Below are 22,495 nucleotides of genomic sequence, written 5' to 3' on the forward strand. Positions count from 1 at the left end.
CAGAACGAGAATCCATGAAGGGAAGGGTTTTCCTCGGGCACAAAATTTGTTTCTGCAAGCCCAGCCGCTACCGAAACACGACTCCGGCACAGCGCCGAGGGGCTGGCGACGCTCGCAGTCACCCAGGGGGAACAAGGCGCCGGCCGGCCGGGCTAGCGCGGGGCTCAGCGGGCGGGATCAGGCGGGGCCGGAGAAAGGACGGCACTAAGGCGGGGAGCGGCGGGGAGGCAGCCGAGCCTGTGGGGCAGAAGGCGGCCGGGGGAAGGAGGGCGCGGGCGGGCCGGGGTCCCGCGCCGCTCGCTCGCTCACTCACTCACCCGTCCTTGCGCTTGGCTTTGTAGACGTGTCCGTAGGTGCCCCTGCCCACCTTGCAGCCCTCGTACTCGAAGAGGTCCTCCACCCGCTCGCGCTCCCCGGTCAGCTTCACCTTGAAGTCATAGTCCATCTTGGGCGCCCGCCGCGATCCGCCGCCGCCGCCGCCCCCGGCAGCCGCGCCCCGCCCCGCCGCACACACCGGGCGGCGGCAGCAGCAGCAGCAGCAGCAGGAGGAAAAGGAGGAGGAGGAGGCCCCCGCGCCACCCCGAGGAACATCCAGCGGCGGGGCTGCTCCCTTCGCTCCGAGCCGCAGCCCCCGGCGCTTCCTCCCTCCCTCCGTCCCTCCCTTCGCCCCACGCCAGGAGCGGCTCCGCCGCCGGTCCCGGGCGCGCTCTCGGGGCCGCGCCCGCGCGCGCTGCCGCAAACGGACGTCGCAAACCGCGGGCACCTCCCCGGCCGCGGGCAGCGCACCACGTGGAATGGGCCGTCCCGGCGTGCCTTGCGGGCGCAGGCGCACGCCGGGAGGTGTAGTACGGGCGGAGGGAGGCCGGGCGGGCCGCGCCGCGCTGCATGCTGGGAGCTGTAGTTCGTGGGCAGGGCACGAGGAGCGCGGGGCCGCCATCAGCAGCCACGGCGAGCGGCGCTCGGTCGCTTCCCGGGGCCTTGGCTGCGGTGAATATTCCGGTCCCCGGCTCGACCCAGGCTGGCGAGGGCAGACGCAGTTGGTTCCTACTGCTCTGAGCATCTCTTAGCATCGCTATAATTAAGACAATTCCACGACCATGAACATGGACAAAATCAGATAATCACAGAACATTTTCAGTTGGAAGGGATCCTTTGGGTTCGTCGAGTCCAGCTCCTGGCCCTGCACAGGACCATCCTCAAGTGTCATACCATGTACCTGGGAAAGTTGTCCAAGCACTTCTTGAGCTCTGTCAGGCTGGTGCTGTGACCACTTCCCTGAGGAGCCTGTGCCCAACCACTCTCTGAGTGAAGAACTGTTTCCTAATGTCCAACCCAAACCTCCTCCAACACAACTTCAGGCCATAACTTCAGGTGCTGTCACTGGTCACTACAGAGAAGAGATCGGTGCTTGGTCCCCTTTCTTCATGAGAAAGTTGCAGACTACAGTAAAGCCTCCCCTCAGTCTCCTCTGCTCCAGGCTGAACAGACCAAGTGATCTCAGCCGCTCCTTCACCATCTTCATTGCCTTGCTTTGGACACTTTCTAATAGCTTAATATCTTATATTGTGGTGTCCCAGGCTGCTCACAGCACTCAAGACACAGATGGGTGTCACAGTGCTGACAAACCTCTGTGTGGCTGCTGTCGGGATGTAATACAAAAACTGTTGTGTTTAGCAAGGCCCTTGTATGTCACCAGTAACTGGGCATTTCCCAATTTCCATGGCTGTCAGAGTCACCCATCCAACACAAAGTCAGCCAGTAATCTTGTAGAACAAGCAGCTTGAAACTAAACTAAAGCTACAACAATCTTTCTCATTACAGCCCAGCTTTTGACATTTTTCATAGTCATGCACAAATGTTCCATGTTTCATGTCAAGAATGCAGCATATTGAGTAAACAAGTGGGCACTCAAATCCCCTAACTTAGAGACATCACAGAACGTGAGGGCTACTGAAAGAAGTAACAACATATTCTGGAATCTTGTGAAATCATCTCAGTTTTCAAATACAAATCTCAATTCTCATTTACACATTAGCACTGATCCCTGAAAACTGGGGATAGGGTTGTGCTCTCTTCCCGAGCTGGCATCACTCAATCAGACCCATGTCAGATGCCCACAGTTGGAATTGCAGTATGTTCCTATGTAGTTGTTCGGGATATTATGTATGTTGAATGATGCAATTAGGCATATGCTACAAAAAATAAGTGCAATTGAAAGAAGCAGCAAAATTACACTTTATTTGCTCAGCAACTAAACTAAATTTTACAAGAACATTGCCCAGCACCTCATTAAACCAACCAAGCAAACATGTCAGGGCAGCATAGCACAGATCAAGCAATCTGGAAGATGCCGTCCACCTCACAAAGTTCATCTGTCTCAGCCCCATCTCTGCTTTCAGGGACTGCTTGGCTTTGGGGATTTTCAAGGACAGTAAAGGACCAAACCTGCATGGCCAAACCCACCATGTACAGTACCTCTGGCCTGCTCACTACCCTCAGTTCTATCAGCAGGGGAGGTAGCAATAACCACACATTGGAACTTTGTACTCTTCTTTGCATTATTAATAATTTTTTTGTGGAGGCATTGAACATCCAAATTCCTCCACATGGATCCAGTTACTGCATGGTAATTAATGGTTGGGATTAGTCCCAAGCTGAAACATTGCAGGATGTGGAAGACAAACAATGTCTGCTTAGAAAGGAAAGAGATAATGAAGGAAAGCAAGAAAAGACAATCCAGATTCATTTTCTGATGACCTGCGCTATGTTTCACATTTGCATAAAACATTTGAAAAGATTTCCAGACTTTGACAAACTCTAAGAAGTCAAAACCACACTGAGATACCTTCTTTTCCAGATTGTCGATCCTTATGTAAGAATGTTTACAAAATTGCTTGAATGTTTCTTTCCTTAGTTTTACATGCCATTTGAATTGTATGCCTTCCAGAATGAGTATAGCTATAAATCTACTGCATCTTCGCTCTGTTTCCACTTCAGGTATTGAAACCAATGTTTGATTTTACCACATCAGATGTCTCCAACTAAAGAGAGATTTGAAATAGAAAGCACACATTGGCTCTTTTTATAATGATAAATAAATATTGACATTTTAAGGTCAACTTTTAACTCTGTTTCATGGAAAGTTGCATACTTTTTGTGCTTCATTTTAAAAATCTGTCACAGTGTAATGTAATTTCAAGGAAAAGTTTAATTTGAGGTCAGCTCTTCAAAAGACAGACAAAACCAGGCTCTGGTATTCTTGACTCTCAGATCTCCATCCCCACAGAGGCCTTTTCAATTGATAGGCTTTATCTCTTACTGCCTGTTTTTCATTCCCTTCTCTCATGCTCTCTCAGGACTGAGTTTAAAAATATATGCTTAACACATCCTGCTGAAGTTGGATTTTTAGAGCTTTCCTCTTTCTCTTTTTTCCTCTAACAACATTCATGGTTTGCTTTATCATATCCTTCTGTTCTGAGTTTGTGTAATTTCTAATATGTCCAGAACACACATGCTTTTGACAGTTTTTTGTTTGTCACCACCACACCTATGAAGAACACCACACCTGAGTTCTCTGCAGGAAAGACACTGTTACCGTATTGGCACAGGTAACGTGCAGTGGGTTGGAGACAATTACCAAAGTGAGCTGTGACTGGAAAGGACAGTAGTCAAGGAAGGCTGACACCATTAAACATTTCTGAATGTATTTCAGGGAATTGTCTTTCAGGTGAAAGCCTGGATTGTCTGGGAACAGAATGGATTGTGACAATAAGTAAATGCTGTCACTTGGGGTATGGGAGTGTGGAAGAGGTTTTACAGTGACTTCTCTGAGCCAGAGAGAAGTTTGATAAGAGGATCCCTGAAAGAATTTCCTACCAAGATCATTGACATGGAAACCAAGAAAGAAAGGATAAATAAAGGAAACATGCAACTGTCGATTCAAATAAGCACTTTGTTTGTCTTTCCTGACCAATGAGTAAAGTGTAAACTTATGAGTTTTGTAAAAATGTATAAAAAGCATGCATACTATAATAAAAACGAGTTTGAAGCCTCCTGAAAATGGAGTGTTGCTTTGTATTGTGACCATCTCAACTATGACATGGGAGTATCTGAAAAATACTGAAAAAAATGGTTTTGGGAGGGGTATGTGTTTGCGTGCTTGTGGCCACAGTGTTAGTGCTAGAGTCAAAGTTTGTGAAGCAAAGCTTATGTCTGGGAAATGTACAACAAGTTACTTGCTCTTTGTTTTGCAGTCTTCAAAAATAGAATAAAAATACAGAAAAGCAAACGTTAATATTTTAAACTTTAATATTTAAAAGTAAACTTTAATATTTTTGCTTTCTCATCTTTGTATTTTATAAGCAGATAATACAACACTCAACCACATCCCCATGCCATTAAAGTGTCTGCTCATTCCACTTATTAATTTGCAAAATTTGAACATACTTTTGCGTCTCAGAAAACTTTTTATGAAACTGTAGCTACCTGCTAAAAGTTTCCCATATCCCCACAGAGACATTCTTTAGTGGTGTGACAGAGGTCTTCCCAGCTTGGTATTGACTGAAAAAGTGCAGTCCTGCTAAGTGCTATATACATCTTCCATTTTTTGTTTAGTCCAGGGAAAGCTGAAGGCAAGACAATAACGTGGTGGCACTTTTTCCTTTTCTGTATGTAAAGAAAAACTGTAATATTTGCACAGTCTGATTATTTTTCAGAAACCTTGCAGGTTTTATGTGCAGATGAATAAGCTGAATATTGGCAGCACTTAAAAACACACGTTATTTAATGCAGATAAGTAAAGTGCTGATTTTACAAACAGTTTCCTGTTTTTAAAAAATGTGCAATGTGTTAAGGTTTGGGTTGTTTTTTTTTTTAAATTATTTTCCCCTCAACTATATTTTGCTATAAAATTGCTCTAACAAAGCACCCTAGATTCTGGCTGCAGTGCAAGTTACTAACAAACATAGATCAGTCCTTTGGATCCAGGTGCTGTATAGGAGAGTTGTGCTTGCATTCAGTGAAACATCTGTTTGCCAGACTTGGGACCACCTAGGTTAACAATCAGCCTATGTTATGCTCCTGACAGAGATTCAGTTGTCACCATCCCTGGAGGTATTTAAAAGACATGCAGATGTGGCACTCGGGGACATGGTTTAATGGTGGACTTGGTAGTTCCGGGTTAATGGTTTGGACTGGATTTTAATAAGTAATTCTCTGATTCTACCTCTGCAAACCTTGAAAATTCAGACTATGAACTTATGGTTACTTTTGTTACTGAGAAGAACCCTGCCTGAGGGGAAATAAACCCTGAAATTAAATATTACTTTATATTATTTCATATAATCCTAGAAATATTCAGGTTGGAAGGGACCTCTGGATGATATCTAGGACAATATCCTGCTCACAGCAAGGCTACTCTTAAATGAAGGTTGCTTGAGGGTTTTTCCACTCAAGTCTCTGTGGAGGGAGATTCCATAGCCTCTCTGGACCTGGCTATACTCCAGGTGAAATTTTCTGTCCTTCTCTCAATACAAATCCTGCCTCTGTCTTTTCAGTAAGTTCCTTGTCAGTATTGTCAGGCTGCCCATTATTCCAGCTTGAAGAAGTCCTAGGGCCCACAGCCTCTCTCACATGGTGAGTGCTCCAGCCCCATGATCATTTTAGTGCACTCAGCAGAACTCACTCCAATTCATTAGGAATTTTCCATATCAGGATTGTTCTACTGGAGACCCCAAAACTGGATATCACATGCCACATGCAGTCAAACAAGAGCCATGGTAAGGGGAAGTAATCACTTTCCAGTCATGTCCTGATAGTCAGTTTTCTGTGTTCACGGGATCACAGAATGGGTCAGGTTGGAAGGAACCCCAGTGGTCATCTGGTCCAACCTAAAGCAGGGTCCCCTAGAGCATATTATGCAGGGTTGTGTCCAGATAACTTTTTGAATATCTCCAGGGAAGGAGACTCCACAACCCCTCTCAGCAGCCTGTCCCTGTGCTCAGTCATCTGCACAGCAAAGAAGTTCTTCCTCGTGTTCAGGTAGAACATCCTGTGCATCAGTTTCAAAGAGCCCATTGCCCTTTGTCGTATTGCTCAGCACCACCAAAAAAAGCCTAGCCCCATTCTTGTGATGCACTATATACATTGAATGTTGGAACCCCAGATGCTGAGAATAGAGCTACTTTCTAAAGAACTTAAAACCAGAACAATCAAATTAAATTCAGGTTCTCAAATTCTTTATTACAAAACTTAGTAATTGCCTGAGGTTTGCTGCCATCCACAGGCTATTTTTGTTATAATTGCAAAGAAAGTGTTTCACTGTGGACAGCACTGCTACTATAATATTGCTACAATAATATTCTTAAGAAAGATCTACTCTTGTCATTTTGTATTGACAACACAACATAAAATGAACAAGTACTTTACTTAGTTATAGTATGCTGTTGTGGAGCAGGACATGGACACCAAATTCTGCATTGGAGAACAGGTCAGTGGAAAATAAACTAATTCAGTGTAAGGTTTTGGTATGGAAATATGAGGTTTTTTCACCCATCTAAATCATAATTTCCTTTTGGATGAACCCTCTGTATGTGGGCTTGATACCAAAGAACATGTTGTGTTTGACTGTGTGAGAGGAAAAGATTTAAAAAACAACACTCTCTCTCCCCATATATATATACTTGTCAGACCCTTTTCCTGACCCAGAGATGGGGCAACTGAGAGGTGTTTTAAAAACTTTTATTCCATTTTCAGTCTCCTGAGAAGGGTGAAACCATACAGATGTTATAATTCACACCATCGCAATCAGAAGCCAACTATTTCCTAGTTACAATACACTATAAGTGTTTCTTGCCACGCCTATCAGCTTTTTGCCATGCCATGCTGTAGATGCCTTAAAGCCAATCATCTACAACTACCCCTCATGGGGCCCACTACAATGCATCTTTCATAGTTGTATTTCTCCAAAGTATCTAATCTTATTTGCAAGATTAGGTGGCCATCTTTTAAAACTCTTTTCTAGCTCCATTTCTCTCTCAACAATATCTGTCCTATCCCATGGCATTTCCAAGTCAGCGTTTCTTGTCTCAAAGTTTGCGTACTGTGTGGGCTTTCTGTCAGGCCCTGAGACCTCTCTACAGATCCACTTCCCACATATTCTGACTTTTATTATGAAAGTAAAATTGATCTTCAGGAAGGACATATTTTAATTGCTTCAGGCAAGGTGAATCAAAATAGAATACTAATTATTTATACTGCAGCAAGGCACATGAAAAACAAAGAGGCTGCTATTTTCTGAATGCAGCGAGCAAAGAGTAGTTCCTGATCTGGCCTCGGTGTTAAGAATTTGTCCCACCCGTCAGTTTGTCCCATTAGGAAACCACCTAATGGCAGAACAGGAATGTAAACTACCACCAAACCTAAACATAACACTCGTGCAATCTCTTAAGCAGAATAAAGAAATCCTGGGTGTGTTGTGAAAACATCTTCCCGGACAGCGGCCCTGAGCCCCTCCTTGCACCTCATTCATTACCTAGGGCGTTCCTTTGCACAAGACCAGTTGCACAGAAAATACCCAAACTCTTGTTTATTTTAGTTTGAACACGAGAGCGGTTTGGACATGAGAGGGATGAGGTGGAGGTTTCACACAGAAGCACCCTCCTGGCGAAATCCCCTCATTTTGCCGATTCGGAGAGTTTGTGCGAGATGCGTTGAGACAAATCCACACGAGCGGCTCGGGACCCGCACTGCGGGTGCCTCAGTGCGCTCGCTACTAGAACCGGCAACATTGCGCGAGAGGTTCTGCGTCTCGCCTGGGACAACTGCTACCCAACGCTCCGCAAGCGGAGATCATGAAAATCGCAACTTGAGGTGACGGCACGAGCAATTCTTTTTTGAACGTTTTAGAAAAAGTTCAGTAGGAGAGTCCTGCAGAGGGAAATGTAAACAGAAAGGGAAGAAAGGAAGGCAGAATCACAGAAGAAGGAAAGGCGTCCCATTTAAAACCGCAGGAAGGCTGGAAAGGAGGGAGCAGAGGGAAAAGCGACTCCACGGTGAAGACCGTTCCTTACGTAAGGCAGTACAGAGTGCCAAACGCGCATGCGCACAGGGGGCGGGGCTCGCGCCGGGGACCGCCCCTCTCTCGCGCACGGAACCCACGCCGGCGGCGCTGGCAGCCACCCGGACCGCAATCGGCGCTGGAGCCGGCAGCCGGACGGCAATCAGGGCGGAGCGCGCCCCGCTGGCGCACGCAGGGTCGGTGTCCCGGCGGAGCCGCTCCCGCTCCGCACGCAGGGTCGGTGTTCGGTGTCCCGGCGGGGTCGCTCCCGCTCCGCCGCCAGGGACGGGCGCCGAGCGGGGCTGGGCCGGCCGGTCCGTGCCGCCGCCGGCAGCAGGCACGGACGGCCTTTTGAGTTTTGCCGGCCGCGCTCTCGGCAGGCTTCCCCCCGCCGGGGCACCGAGGCGTGGGCGCCTCCCCAGTTTTCCGCAGCGGGTGACGCGGCCCGCCGCGGGTAGGGGAGCCGGGGCTCGGGCGGCGGCGGAGAGTGTGGGTCCGGCCGGGGCGGCGGGTGTCGGGGTCGGGCCGGGGAGAGCGGGGCGGGAGGGCACGGGCTGCCGGGCGCTGCTGCCATTGGCCGACGGCCGCGGGCCCGCCGGGGCATTGGGCGGCAGCCCCGTCAGTCACGGCGCTCCCGTCCCCCCGGCAACAGGCGGGGGGCGGGGTAGGACCGGGCCCGAGGGCTCGGTGCGTCCCCGGAGCCCTCGCGGGTCCACGGCCCAGGGTGGCGGCCCGAACCCTGCCGTGCCCTGGGGGTGAGCCTGGCTGGACTCTGGCGTCTGCGGGCCCTGCTGCCGGCCCGGGCCTGGGCCTGGGGCGGGGGTGGGCCCTCACTCTCGGGCCCTCGACTTGCGGCGCGCTGGGTGTCCCGGGGGTGTTTTCATTGCCTTCTGACTCTCCCTTTTTCTCTCCTTCCTCCCCTCTTTTCCTAGGCTTCGTGCGTGGGGGTTTCTGGGTTTGGTTTGGAGGGTGTTTTTATTTTTTTTTATTCCCGAAGTCGGTGAGATCATCATGCCGGGAGGCTGTGGTGTGACAGAAATGCTAAATAGCCCTTTAGCTCGGGGAGGCTTCCTCAGTTAAACTCCGTAGTCGCCTTGCAGTCAGGTGGTAATCTTTCAGAAAATGAGTACCTAATTGAACCGGGGGTAGTTTTTCAGGGAAACAGGCTGAAACTGAAAAGCATAAGGTATATATTAAAAAATAGTCGTAAACCTTAAAGAATAGGCTAGAGTCATCATGAATGAAGATCTAAAGGAGTAAGTCTTAGGTTGAAAATGCTAGAAAACATAAGCTGTTGGCATGCGACCCTTACCTCTTTGCAAAGGACGAGTAGTAATCCAAGTCATAGGATTTTGATTTCAGTGTTTTGCATTTTACTAGTTAATACCCTTCAACTTTAAAATACCCAGAAATATTCTAGTGTAATGTACTTCATTTTTTATATAGTTAATACCCTTCAACTTTAACAACTCTATAACATTTTAGGTGCCAAAGTACTTATTTTGATGGCATTTGGTAAATAGGGATAGTAGTTGTCATCCATGGAGTTATGTTAAACAGATGGGACAACTGAGCACTTCACACTCCTTGCTGTTTCTAAGTGAGTCATTCAAGGAGTGTGACTAATCATCCTACCATACAGTTGTCAACAAAAGAGTATTTTTTTTTTCCTTAACTACCCACAGAATCGAAGAGATTTCCAGATTTTCTGTGGATAACTGATAACTGAAGAACCTCTCTTTGAACAACACTTTAAATTTAGATTGAGGGTGACTACATGTGATGGACATTTTATCTTAAGAATATATGTGGAATTTTTCTCTGTGGAGCAATACAGTGATGTACCTGGGAAGTCGGTGAACTTAGAATGGTCATTGTTGGGCAAGCAGCCACATGCTGTTTTAAGGCGTTTGTCTAAATAACAGCTTCATGCGAGACTGAATTAATTTTATCAATCCTTCCTCTTTCCCCCTCTCCCTGCTGCACCTGTGTCAAGTTGTAAGTCCTCTGGGACAGAGGCACTTCAGTATTCAGTGCAGTCTGGGTTGGGGATTTTCATGGTAATAGTATTAATTAAGTAATTTTCGTGATGGGTATTGCCAAGGTAATGATAGTGTGGGCTGAGGTTGGGTGGGAACTGCTTTTGTTGTGAGGAAACTGGGGTAGTAAGAGGAAGAGCTGGATGAGAAATTCGTGTTTAGAAGTGTGATATGAGAAGTGACCTGATTTGAACACAGCCCTTGTGGGAAATCAAAGTCAGCAGTTATCTACAGCTTGTGAGGCCGAGCCAAGATGACAACATTGATTAAAAAGAAAAAATATTATGGGAATGGAAAATGTCTTGAAGGGAAGATACTCAGATTTAATTTCTTTTAAGTTGAATGAGTTAGAGCTGGGAGAGAAGATTTTAAATGCATCAAAATGTAGTGTTGGACACAGGAGGGGAAGATAGTTGATTTGGAGGAAGTGTATTTAGAAGTGCAGTTACCTGGGACAGGGGCTGGTGGGGGTAAGTAACATGAGGTGTGGAAATAATGCAACCAAGGATACATCAGAATGGACAAGAACGTAAGAAAGGTATATTAAATGTATGCCAGCTTCTGCTGTTGACAAATACATTTTCTGATTTTTTTGTATCTGTTTGCAATATTGATAAAGATTTGCTCTTTTTAAAATGTATTTCTAATAGTTGGTTTAGTCTGATTGTTGTCTCATGACCTGTCCTGTGAAAACTAATTATTGATCAGGAGTGTGCTTAGAATGCTGTTTTCTGTGTTTTTGCTGTAATCTAAACTTGAAGTGACTTTTATGTGTGTGTAAATTGACAAAAAGCAAACAAATAAAACAAACGCATTTACCCACATGCAAGCAGATTGGTGCAGTGAGATTGGGGCTTTTTAGCCTGATGATCTCTGTAGAGAAGTGTTCTCTTTTTTTCAGGTGTCTGCCTCAACAGGTGTTACAGGTGCCTTTTGTTTAACAGGAAGGTGAATTGAAAGGACACTTTATCATCTTTCAAATAGAGAGTGGAAGAACAGGTTTCCTTTAGAAAATAGGAAAGCTGAGGAGTGGTCTGAGGATTGAGTCCTAACCAAAGGGAGGAGGTAATGACACAGAAATCAATGGAGATGATGCCTCTTTGACACTGGAAGGCTGTTCTTGCCTTCTAACAGTGTGGTCCCACTGGTTCAGTATTTGGTACACGATGAAGAACTGTGGCAAAGGTACAGCCCATCCCTTTTACCGCGTATTCTGGAGATGGATGTCTCTTTGGTAGCTAATCCTTGGATTAGAGAATGTAAGGAAAATACACAAATAATGTAAGAATGTCAGAAGAGTCATTCCACCAAAAATCTTTAGGCTGAACACTATGGGGGTAATATTACCAATGAAAATACTAAAGTAGTCTTATGTTGGGGTAGTCACAAGTCTGTACTGGGTAATTGCAGTCCAATAATCAGAAAACCATGTTTTTCACTATACTTCAGATTTTTAAATACTCCCCACTGCTGTTGTATTTTGCTTGAGAGAAAGGACATAAATTTTATGTTAATTCCTTTAACTTTCTAGAATATCACTATTTAGCTAAAAAAAAACACCCCAACCTGTCATTGCATTTTTATTTTAAAGTTGCCATACCAACCAGTATGCCCTTTCAGTGAGGAAGGGAGTTTGAAACTATTTTTCAGCAAGCTACAAGTATTTCTATATTTGAATAATAAACTATCGTGTTGTCTTGGCAAATAACATGGAGCTTGGTTCACTTTAATTATCTTTAGCTATTAATAAACTAATTTATTTGAAAAATGCTGGGGATGTTTTACTGCAAATTAGGTAAATACTTCCTGTAATTCCTGGGCAGTCTAATCTTCTGGTTTTATCCAGGACAGTTTGGCATTATCATTATGGATCGCTCCCGACACCGTGCGGGAAATGGCAATGAGCAGGTGCCTTCACGGGAGCGCAGCGGTGAAGGTGAGAGACAGCGGCAGCTGGAGCGCCTCGGCAGAGAGGAAGCGTATTACCAGTTCATTAACGAGCTCAACGAGGAGGACTACAGGTTAATGAGGGACCGAAACCTGCTTGGCACTCCTGGTAAGATGTGCATACCTTCAGTACAAGAGGTGTAGTGAAGTAACGCTCCTGCTGTTAGCCACCACCTGGGGTACTGTGACTCAAGCAGCCTGACTTCTATGGCTTTGTAGAAAGGGAAAAATTCTCCATATGGAACAAAAGTATAACACTTTACCTGTATACCAAGATGCTGCATTTGAATGTCCAAACCCAGACAATTAACATTTGGTACATTCAAGTATATCTATTGATGTGTGGCAGTTTTGGGGCCCCTGAATTGTTACTGGAAGTTGGCATACTCTCAACACATTCAGCATCTTATTCTTCCACTCCACTACCTACTTCCTCTGATATCTGCATTATGATCTCGCATTAATGCTATTTTCTTTCTGGTTTCATCAGTTTTGTCTGTCTTCTGAAGATTTTAATTCAAGATAGAAAATGTTACTTCTGCATGGCTGTATAGAGGCAGTATTAGTGTCTTATCTAACGGTGTTATAAAAATTAAATTAATTCAGGAGAAATAACAGCAGAAGAGTTGCAGCAACGTTTGGAGGGGGCTAAGGAGTGTCTGACATCACAGTCTGATCTGGATAACAGAGAAGGTGAAGGTAGAACTGTTGGAGGTAAACATTCTTCATTCCTATATGTAGACATGTAGTATGTGGTGCATAAGTAGAGTTCTGTAAAGATATTTGAGACTCACTTATCTTTCCTTTTTTTTTTTTTCAATGTGCCTCTCGGGACTGTTTAAAAATAAGAGATACAAAACCAAACTTAAAAGTACTTGATGAGAACTTGTTTATGTTAATCACAAATTACTTGCTCCTTTTTCCCTCATTTCTTTTGCTAGTAAATGTAATAGCACAAAAATTACTAATTTTTTTTCAGTTCTTAGAGGTTTTTATCTCGTATTAGAGCAGTTGGAAAAGAAGTTAATTGGAAAACAGTTAATCTCTCCACTGTTTTGACACTTTTGTTGTTTCTTTTCCATTTGTTTTAGTCAAGTGAGGCTGGTGCTTTATGCACTGTCTTCAATTCCCCAGAAATACTAGCTTACTCATTTGGCCAGTTCTAGTCAGTTTTGGGAGAGGAATTGGCAGCTTAGAAATGAAGATACCAAAGTTCTTGGAGGGGAGGTTTCCTGGACACAGAGAGATAATGGAGTAAGGAGAACTGAATCTGATCCCTTTAAGGGAAAATTTTCACTGTGATCATGACAACTGGCCTGCTTTATACACATAGTTAGCCCTAACCACAACACTTATATCTGTTCCTGAGCATGTAGTTGGGGAAGGTTTGAAAAGGGAGCTGTGGGTATTGTCATGGGAAAAGAGTATATTTGCACAAAAGGAGAAAATCTGTTCAAACCATGTATCCCACCCAGATACATTCCTGTGTAAGCTGCTCTAGGTGACCTTGCCTTGGCAGGGGAGTGGAACTAGATTATCTGCAGAGGTTCCTTCCAACCTTAATGATTCTGTGATCATTTATTCCACTGGTTAAAGGAAACACTTAAAAAAAAAAAAAAGATCCAAAAGAAGACAAGACTTGTTATTCCTTTTCCTGCTGCATCAAAATCAGTTGTTAAAATATTCCGAAACAGATAGCTTCAGCAAGGGGCACGTATTGGACAAATACAACTGTCTTTGGACACCCTGAATTTAAGCACTGGCTCAGAGGAGACCATCTGAGCATATTAATTTCTCTCTGAGTCTGTTAGTGAGACAAAAATTCTAGGTTGAACTGGTAAGTTTTGCTGACATTTTTACATAGAGCACATTTTTGTACATTAGCATAGCAAGGTAGGTGCCCTGCTACTATATTGTGTCTGAAGTCAGAGTCTAGCAAGTGAAGAGGATTTGGAGTGCATTGCAGTATGCAGAGCATGCAGTTGTATGAGTGTTTGCAATTCTTTGTTTCTTTCAGATTCTGAAGTTCTTGGGGAAAACTCCAATGGCGACTCTTTGCTTGAATGGCTCAACACATTTCGTCGCACAGGAAATGCCACTCGCAGTGGGCAGAGTGGTAACCAGACCTGGAGAGCTGTGAGTCGAACAAATCCAAACAGTGGGGAGTTTCGCTTTAGTCTTGAAATCAATATAAATCACGACCATAACAGTTTTGAAACTTCTGGTGAGGAGTATGTTGATATAGATGCCACCAGACTGTATGTAGAAAGAAGACGTCAGCTAGTTGCCGGTTCAGCAGCCCCACGGACAAGGAGCATGGCTGCAAGAGAGGCAAACAACGAAGCTGCAAGGACCAGGCTTTTAAGGCGTGCCATGGCATTAAGGTCAGAAATAGTTTCTCATGCAGTCTCGGGGAGGCTCAGGAGTAGAACGAGGGAGCTGACAGGCCAGACAAATAATACTACACGAAATAATTCTGTGGCTGCTGATGAACCAAGAGAAATACCAGAAAGAGGTACTTCTGCAGCAGTCAGAAGGGGTAGAGCTAGAACTAATGTCCGGACTAATACAAACCAAAGACTAGAAATTTTGCGACTGCGGTCTACCCTAAGTAGTCGAAGCCGCTCCCCGCTGCAAAGGCAAGGTGATGCTGCTCATTCCGAAGAACGTGGTCAGAGGCAGGATAGAAATGCACATCAGGTCAACAGAAGTAGGAGACAAACAGCTCAGGCTTCTCCACAGCTTACTGAAGAGCAAGCAAGAGGTAACACTCAGGCTCCCCAGCTTTCCAGTGTAGCCCCATCCTTACGAACAACTTCAGAAGAGGAAGAACCTAGTAGGCCAGTAGCTGCTTCCAGAAGGCACCCGACAATTACGCTAGATCTTCAGGTGAGAAGAATTCGTCCTGGGGAAAACAGAGACCGGGACAGCATTGCCAGTAGAACTCGTTCCAGAGTAGGAATGTCAGAAAACACAGTTACCTTTGAAAGTGACAGTGGGGGATTTCGGCGCACTATATCCCGCTCAGAACGTGCAGGTATTCGGACCTACATTAGCACTATACGGATACCTCTTCGTCGGATTTCAGAAACTGGGCTTGGGGAACCTTCATCGGTGGCTCTTCGATCAATCCTTAGACAGATAATGACAGGCTTTGGAGAACTGAGTTCTTTAATGGAAACTGAATCTAATTCAGAAGTGCGAAGAGGCGGTCATCACTTGGCAGATGCACAGAATAACTCAAGTTCAGCAGATGGCAGTGATCCAAGTGGGGTTTTGTCTAGAAATGGACATGCAGTAGATGGCAGCAGGGAAAGAAATAGACAGAGGGGTGGTGGTCAACGCTCTGGGCGCAATCATGAGAGCCAAGATAGCAGGCAGTCTCAAGATGCAAACAACTTAGTGGAGAACGGAACACTGCCCATCCTTCGACTTGCCCACTTCTTCCTGCTGAATGAGGATGATGATGATGATCGTTTAAGAGGTTTAACCAAAGAGCAGATTGACAATCTTTCTACACGGAACTATGGGGATGTTCACACTGAAAATGAATGGAGTAAAACGTGCAGTGTTTGCATTAATGAATATGCAACAGGGAATAAGCTAAGGCAGTTACCTTGTGCGCATGAGTTTCATATTCATTGTATTGATCGCTGGCTTTCTGAAAACTCCACCTGCCCAATTTGTCGGCAGCCAGTTCTGGGGTCTAATGCCACAGATAATGGCTAGAATTGTTTGTACTGCTCAGCACTTAAGGATTTACTCCTGCTCTGTTATGAGCCAGATGAAATTCATGACTTAGATATGGGTCCATTTCTGGGGGGAGTTTTGTTAAATTTCTTCAAAAATTATAGAAACTTATCTAAATCTAACAATGTAAATATTATTTTTTCCAAGTGCAGGTCTAGGAGCACACATAGAACCAAATGATATTGGTAAAGTTTATATTTTTTTAGGTAATTTTGTTATGCTAAGCACTTTTGTAAATACAGAAATGCAATAGTTAATCAGTCCTGCTTAATGTATGTTTTTTAGCATTGTAATGGACTTACTTTATTTAGATTACAAAATGTTTCACACAGACCCACCACTGTGTTGAAAAATTAGTGGCTAAATAGCCATTTGTTAGCTTTTTGTTCTAAGAACAATTTCTTTTACAGAGAGTCTCTTGCTGGACATGTTTGCTAAAGATATTTAAGTTACTTGAAGTGCTCATTTTAATACTTTTTTTTTAAACATTGAAATATCCTTTCCAAAAACTTGCCAATTTGGTTCTATTTAAAAAATTCAATGGCAATTTTTGCATGTGGGTTTACACAGTTCTTAATGTTGATGAGTTCTTATTCAGAAGTGAATGAGTTAGTGGCATTATGAAATGTATATAATTAAATGCTGTCTTTGACAATCTTTGTCTTTTCAGTGCAGACAGCAATCAAATCTGATAATTCCAAGGGGGTGTGTCTTACTTGCTCAAAGAATAAATGAGCACTAAGGAAGACAAGGAAGCCTTTTTACTCTTCCAAATTAATCAATACTCCTGGGGTTTTAATTGCCTTAGTTTAAAGAGGGGAACATCTCCTTGACCATTATACAGTCTATAATATGCATGTTTTGGGCATCCTACTCAGAAGAACAAAACAAAGACTTGAAATGCTTTTGTATAGAATGTTAAGGTACACATGTAGTGTTAGTCCTCTTGAAACATGCCTGAGGACCAAGTGGCAAAAGACACTAAAAAGGACAAACTAAGCTTCCCTGAAAATCCCCAGTATCTGTATAATTAGATATTAAACTTTATACCAATGACTTACACTGAAATAAAGTTGCAAGTTAAATAATTGAAGTTTTATGTGAATTACTGTTGAGCCACATCCTGTAGATTAATAAGAAAACTTACTATTCTTAATGTTCAATCTCAGTTTTTCCTTTTTTCCCCCCACTTTTCCTCAGCTCTATTCCTGGCCTTTTAGTTACTATGATACATAAAAGCCCAGCAGAAAACGCTCCAGGGGTTTCTAGGAAAAGCTGGGTGTTACCAAGCTTGTATTCTGAGCAACCTGCATCTCAGTCCCTGGAGAAATGCAGAATTGTGCACTAATCTGCTGTGTGGGTATTCTGAGCAGTAGAAAGAGTACTTGAAGTGAACAAGTACTGCCTTTCTCTGCCTGCAGATAGTGGCCTTGACAAATGTGCTCTGTGCCAGGTGCGTCACTTGGAACATCTGCTCATGATATCCTTCAAGGGTAGCTATAAAATCCCATGTGATTGGATGTCTGCTTCAGTTCTGCAAGTGGAAAACTTGTGTCATAAATTCAACAGAAGGGCTCATTTTCATTCCTGAAAGTAGTTCTGAAAAATTCTGATATGAGATTTAGATGATTTAAGGATATGATTAAGATCTCTTCTGATGTAATTTGTGCTGTTAATTACTGCAAAGGTTGTTGACCCCTCCCTTGAGTGTTTCCTTAGCTGCAGTAAAGAGTGAGGAGATTTAAATGTGATTATAAGAGCTAGCTTTTTTTTTTAACTTTTTTTTTCTTGTACTTCTGTTAGTTGCTGAGGCTGACAGTATATAAATGCATACATGTATTTTGTCACTTCCTTGTTTCTTTATGACTTTTATTTTTGAAATCTGACTGATTGAAAAGACGCATACATAGAAACCTACCTTTGGCTCACTCTTGCCTTGCTGGTCAGGTCCTTCGAGGTCAATTTTAACTAATTCTTAAAACTGCTACACTAATGCATTAGAGATGAAGAGAGATTGCCTGTGCCTTTTTTCCATTCAAATTTTGCTGTGTGTAAGAGCATGGTTACATAGCTCAAGATGAGATCATCTGTGACAAGGTACGTTTAACTGAGCTGCTAAGAAGAATATAATAGTACAGAAATTGTAGGCTATGGGAAAAGAAACTTTAAGCTTCCACTATTATATTCCTGCCCTGTCACATGAGAGGTGTCAAGTATTTCCCCTCTGTTGAGTAGCATGTAATTGGTTACTCAGCTTTCCCAAGATACTGTGTTAATGGCACCAATTAAATCATAGTGATTCAGTTTGGTATTGGCTTCTGTTACCTCCATTTCTGTGATAAAACTTCAGTTCTCTGCCACCCCTGCTCTCCAAACGCTTTTTTATACCTTGTCCTTTGGTGACATTACGAAACATAATTTATTTTTATGGGAATAAAGAGAAAAATATGGGCAGAGTTTTTACAAGTAAGTTTCTTTAAAATGAAATATTAAATGAAGTTCAACTGGTAGCAAAGCCTTAATGTAAAAAATTACCTAGAGAGCTGCCTTAAACACGATGCCTGCAAAGATAAAGAGAAATATCAGGCTGAATTTATAGGGTTTTCTATTTCTTATGTGTGTGATACTATCAGTGTTTTTCTAGCTGATATTATGGCCCTGTATGTCTCTGTAATAGTATCTTCTTTAATAATATATCACATAGGAGTGGATTCCTGTGTTGCCAAGTAACATACAACAATTAGCAACGTGTAAATTTGGAAATATAAAATGAAACAGTAAATAATAGCAGGTTATATTCTGCTACTTCATGCTTTTGCCTTGATGGGAAATAACTATTCTGCTCTTAAAAGCAGATGCCATTTCCCCATGCCCAAGCTCCTGCTGAAGTAACCCTGTGCAGTTATCTGGTAACTACCAATTGACTGATCAGAACCCAGCCAACCTGACCACCAGGACAACTAGGAAAGATGTGGGGCAGGGCAGGACATTGTGCAACTGTGTGAGGATATGGTGGACCAAGCTGGTAATCAGAGTGTGTGAGGTGATTGTGAACGGGAGAAACCTCGTAACAGAGTTGCAGTGGACACACTCCAGGTCTGTTCACACAAAGCAGGCCCTATGTGCCGGTATGGTGGGCAGATACTTTTCTTTCTCTAGGAAATCGGCATCCCAAGTGCTGGTCTGCAGAAAGCAGGTAGGGAAGCAGCAGGAGGAATCAGGTCTGTTTGCAGTTCAAAGGCTGTGATCTCATCAGGATCACAGAGACCTGGTGGGATAGCTCACACAGCTGGAGTGCTGCAGTGATGGATAGAGGCTGTTTAGGAAGGACAGTGATGGGGAGGAGCTGCCTTTTGAGGTGAGAGCAGCAGGAATGCATGAGCTCACTCAGGATGGATGAGGAGCCAGCTGAGAGCCAGGTCACAAGTAGCAGGCAGACCAGCATGGTCCTTGTTCTGGTAGCTGTCTGCTACAGACCACCTGTTCAGAAAAAAAGGCAGGTGGGATCTTCAAACAAACAGTTGTGGTCATCTCTGGATTATCATTTCACAAAAGAGATACATTAATTTGATTGTGGGTTGTAGGATTTACCAGTTCCTGAAGAGGCTTTGAGACCTGACTCTCCTTTTGAATCCACTGACCATACCTCAGTGCAGTCTGCAGGATTGCATGGGAGAGAGGTGGCAAATGTCAGAAAGCTCAGGGTTATTGTTATCCACTCATATACCAGGGTTATAACTGGAGCTGTGCATACCCAGCTGTGGTCAGAGCAGCATTCAGAACAAAAGACACAGCCATGCTGACAGTGCAGCACGCTGAGTCTTTAAAATTAAAAATATAATTAGCTCTCCTGAGAGCCTAGGCAGCTAATCTGATTTCAGCCTGCACACAGAAAGCATCAACAACAGGTGAGCACTGCCTAGCACATGGCAGACTTCCCTCAACCTGCTCATGTTTACAGGGGGAATGGGGTTAGCCCACCTTTTGGGCACACAAGGTATCTCACAGCAAAACTTCTTCCATTTATTTTTTTTTCCCTGGGCTTACACTAGACTTTGACTAGTGTGGAAGAGACCGGGAGCAGGTTCACCAGATACTCAGTGCACATTGCTCTTTGGCATTCACACTTATTCTAGAAGGTGTTTAACCCAGCACTAAATTTATCTTTAGTGTAATGTAAATTGCCTGAAGTGCAAAAATGAAACTTATACACACTAAACCAAAACAAATACAGCTTTGATTTCTTTTATAGGTTGAACAGCTAAAATGGGATATGTGGGATCACTTTGTCCCATTATTTTAAGCAGTCCTTTTGAAGGCCAAACCTAAGGCATTTATAACCACAATTTGGGTTCTTGTCCCAAGTAATGTGGGACAGATAAATTGTATTGCGTGTACTTCCAAGAAAAGCACTTGGATTGTATGTTGAACTTATCCATCTCATCAGTAATATTAGGACTTCAACTTGGCCAGTTTCATTGTGATTTATTTCCTTTTACAGCATGGTTTCTACAATGCTGAGCATCTGACGTACCTTACAGAGCCTGTGAGCTATTTTTGCAGTTCATACACATTTGAGCTACATTAATAATGGCTCACTCTTTACCTTCAGGCATGCATGCCCAGGAAAGCATATCATGTTGCTATTTTAATACAGAGGTCTTGCCCTTTTCTGACTGAGTAATGCATGAATAGAACACTTCGGCTGCTGGTACAATTTCTTTTACCGTGTTCTTAAACACATTCTGCATGCAGTTTATTCCATTTGTTCAATGGTATCAGCATACATATAAACACTGAAAGAGTAGGAATTGCCAGTAAGTGTATGAGCCCACACTGTAGTTAACCTGCATAATGTATAGCAGTTAACTTTAATATATATAGTGAGACTAAAAATCATTGTTTCAGCAGAAGTCCTCTAAAATTTAGCCCTCTCCCCTCTTCATTTTAAGGTATCTCCAAGTCTAGACTCCAATTGGTTTTTTTTTATTACATGAATCTCAAACTGATTCTGGCCTCCCAGCTGATTCAATCACTCATTATTCCCCTGCACCCACTGTACATGAATCAGGTTAGAGATCCTTCCTCTATGAGATGTGAGTATGCAATTTGAGGCATCCAAAACCCCAGGTAGAACCATGATGAGATTCCTTCTCACTGTGGTGGTAGAGTTGGGGAAGGCAGAACAACTTGAATAACCCGGACTGTTTTGGACAGAAGCCCGGTGAGAGCAAGAGCCCGTGCAGGGCCGCAGTGCACAGGGCCTCAGAGCAGCCCATGGCACATCCCCCCCGTGCGCTGCCTGGACCAGCTGAATTGGTTTGAAACTTCGGCTGCCAAGAGGAAATGTCTCAGAGCAGGAGAGGGCGCCAGACAACAAGGAGCAAGTGCTGGCTTGGTGCGTCTGGGATCGCAGACCTGCCTCTGACCGGCACAAGGGCACCGCGTCACAACCCTCCCTTTGAGGGGAAGGGAGCACTTCAGCTTCGAAAATGCTCATTGCTCGAAAGGAGTGGCGAAAATCCGAGAGTACACAAACAGAGTTTTACTAGTAAATTACACAGTTGATGTGCAAATTGGTATGTTAGTCCTAGACCTGCTATACAGGTACAGGGTACTGGGTTTTGGGTAAAGGGGTAGGGTGAAGGGAAAAGACAAATCAGGCATATGGCAGTGGGTTTTGGATACAGAGGGAGGGTGGCAGGGAAAAGAGAAATTAAAGAGGTTAATTTAAAAAGGAAAGATTAATTTTTCAAAAGGAAAAAGAAACAGAAAGGGAAACAAAAAGAGAGATTAAAGGGCAACTTTAGCCCTTGTTCCAGGGTCGATCCAGCTGATAAGATGCCTATGATTGTTTCAGTACCAATCCAGCTGATAAGTGGTGGTTCAGTTGAGCCAGTCCAACTGATGAGATATCCAGGCTCTGGGGGCACCATGTGGGCTTGGGAATACCCTTTTATTGACAAGTTTCTCCACCCCAAGACATGTTTCTCATTTTCCACGTTAATTAATTATCATGCAGTCTGCTCTTTTAGGCCTTTCTGGAAATGGGTCAGAGGGCTTCAGGAGTCTTTGGTGGTTGATTTGAAATAACGCTGAGGAAAACAAGCTGCCAATCCCACCTTATAGACCATATCTACTTCCTGCCAATTATTCCTGCTCTCTGCTGTACAGTACTGTGGTTCTTTCTCATGGAAAAGTGCTTCCCTGTCTCCACCTGGCCCCACCTTCTCCAGAGAAAACTTGTTCTTTCTCACAGCATGCTAGTACCAATAGTCCTTGGTTATTACCAACAACTCTGTTCTGTTATTACAAACAGTCCTTGGCTGGCTCCACAGCCATCCGGTCATCAGTATTTGAGACATACATATCAGCCCCTTATCTTTTGGGAGCTGAGAGCTCAAGATGATCTCCCTTTGGACCACTGTCCACAGAGTTATAAGAGAATGGGGTTTAGTCATAATTATTTTTCATACTGGCCAAATTTGAGTCAGTAACTTTCTTTGAAGGTTTGTCAACAGAAATACTATTGCACTTGGGTTGTTATTAAGGCAAGAAAAATGAATTTCCAAGGCTGCTTGTTAAAAAACAAATGCTCATTAGACAACACTATTTCCTGGGAACAGACAGTGTTTCTGATAAGCTGGAGAGTTGCTTAGTCCAGGTGCAGCTTATCAAGGCCAAGACCTCATAAGCGTTTCTC

The 22,495-nt window shown here is 43.8% G+C and overlaps 2 protein-coding genes across 9 annotated transcripts in view; one reads left to right on the forward strand and one right to left on the reverse strand.

The window, feature by feature from the left end:
- The window catches only part of CDK8 (cyclin dependent kinase 8), a 69,082-nt gene extending 68,274 nt beyond the window's left edge, over positions 1-808 (reverse strand). For 2 of the 4 annotated variants that reach the window (XM_012569823.5, XM_002191830.6), the window contains exon 1: positions 318-807. In XM_012569823.5, the coding sequence (XP_012425277.1) occupies positions 318-445 (128 nt within the window). In that variant the 5' untranslated portion in view covers positions 446-807. Of the gene's footprint in view, positions 1-317 lie in introns of all 4 variants that reach the window. The other 2 variants (XM_012569824.5, XM_072930587.1) reach the window with 2 other exon arrangements.
- A 7,324-nt stretch (positions 809-8,132) lies between these two features.
- On the forward strand, positions 8,133-16,880 carry RNF6 (ring finger protein 6). Of its 5 annotated transcripts, none has more exons than XM_012569806.5 (4): positions 8,133-8,253; positions 11,942-12,151; positions 12,649-12,756; positions 14,060-16,880. In XM_012569806.5, the coding sequence occupies exons 2-4, from the start codon at positions 11,962-11,964 to the stop codon at positions 15,769-15,771; spliced, it is 2,010 nt and encodes a 669-aa protein (XP_012425260.4). In that variant the 5' UTR covers positions 8,133-8,253; positions 11,942-11,961; the 3' UTR covers positions 15,772-16,880. The 5 variants fall into 5 exon arrangements, with proteins under 5 accessions (XP_012425260.4, XP_072786634.1, XP_030130947.3 ...); XM_072930533.1 differs by having other exon boundaries at positions 8,194-8,293; XM_030275087.4 differs by lacking the exon at positions 8,133-8,253 and adding an exon at positions 8,381-8,510.
- Positions 16,881-22,495: the final 5,615 nt, after the last annotated feature.

The sequence above is a fragment of the Taeniopygia guttata genome, chromosome 1 (genome assembly GCF_048771995.1).
Source record: "Taeniopygia guttata chromosome 1, bTaeGut7.mat, whole genome shotgun sequence".
NCBI lineage: Eukaryota > Metazoa > Chordata > Aves > Passeriformes > Estrildidae > Taeniopygia > Taeniopygia guttata.

Bases quoted from the DNA above. Each gene is read 5' to 3' on its own strand.
- RNF6 (XM_012569806.5), top strand. From the start codon at position 11,962: ATGGATCGCTCCCGACACCGTGCGGGAAATGGCAATGAGCAGGTGCCT. The intron at 12,152-12,648 runs GTAAGATGTGCA...AAATTAATTCAG, and splicing joins AAACCTGCTTGGCACTCCTG to GAGAAATAACAGCAGAAGAG. The intron at 12,757-14,059 runs GTAAACATTCTT...TGTTTCTTTCAG, and splicing joins TGAAGGTAGAACTGTTGGAG to ATTCTGAAGTTCTTGGGGAA.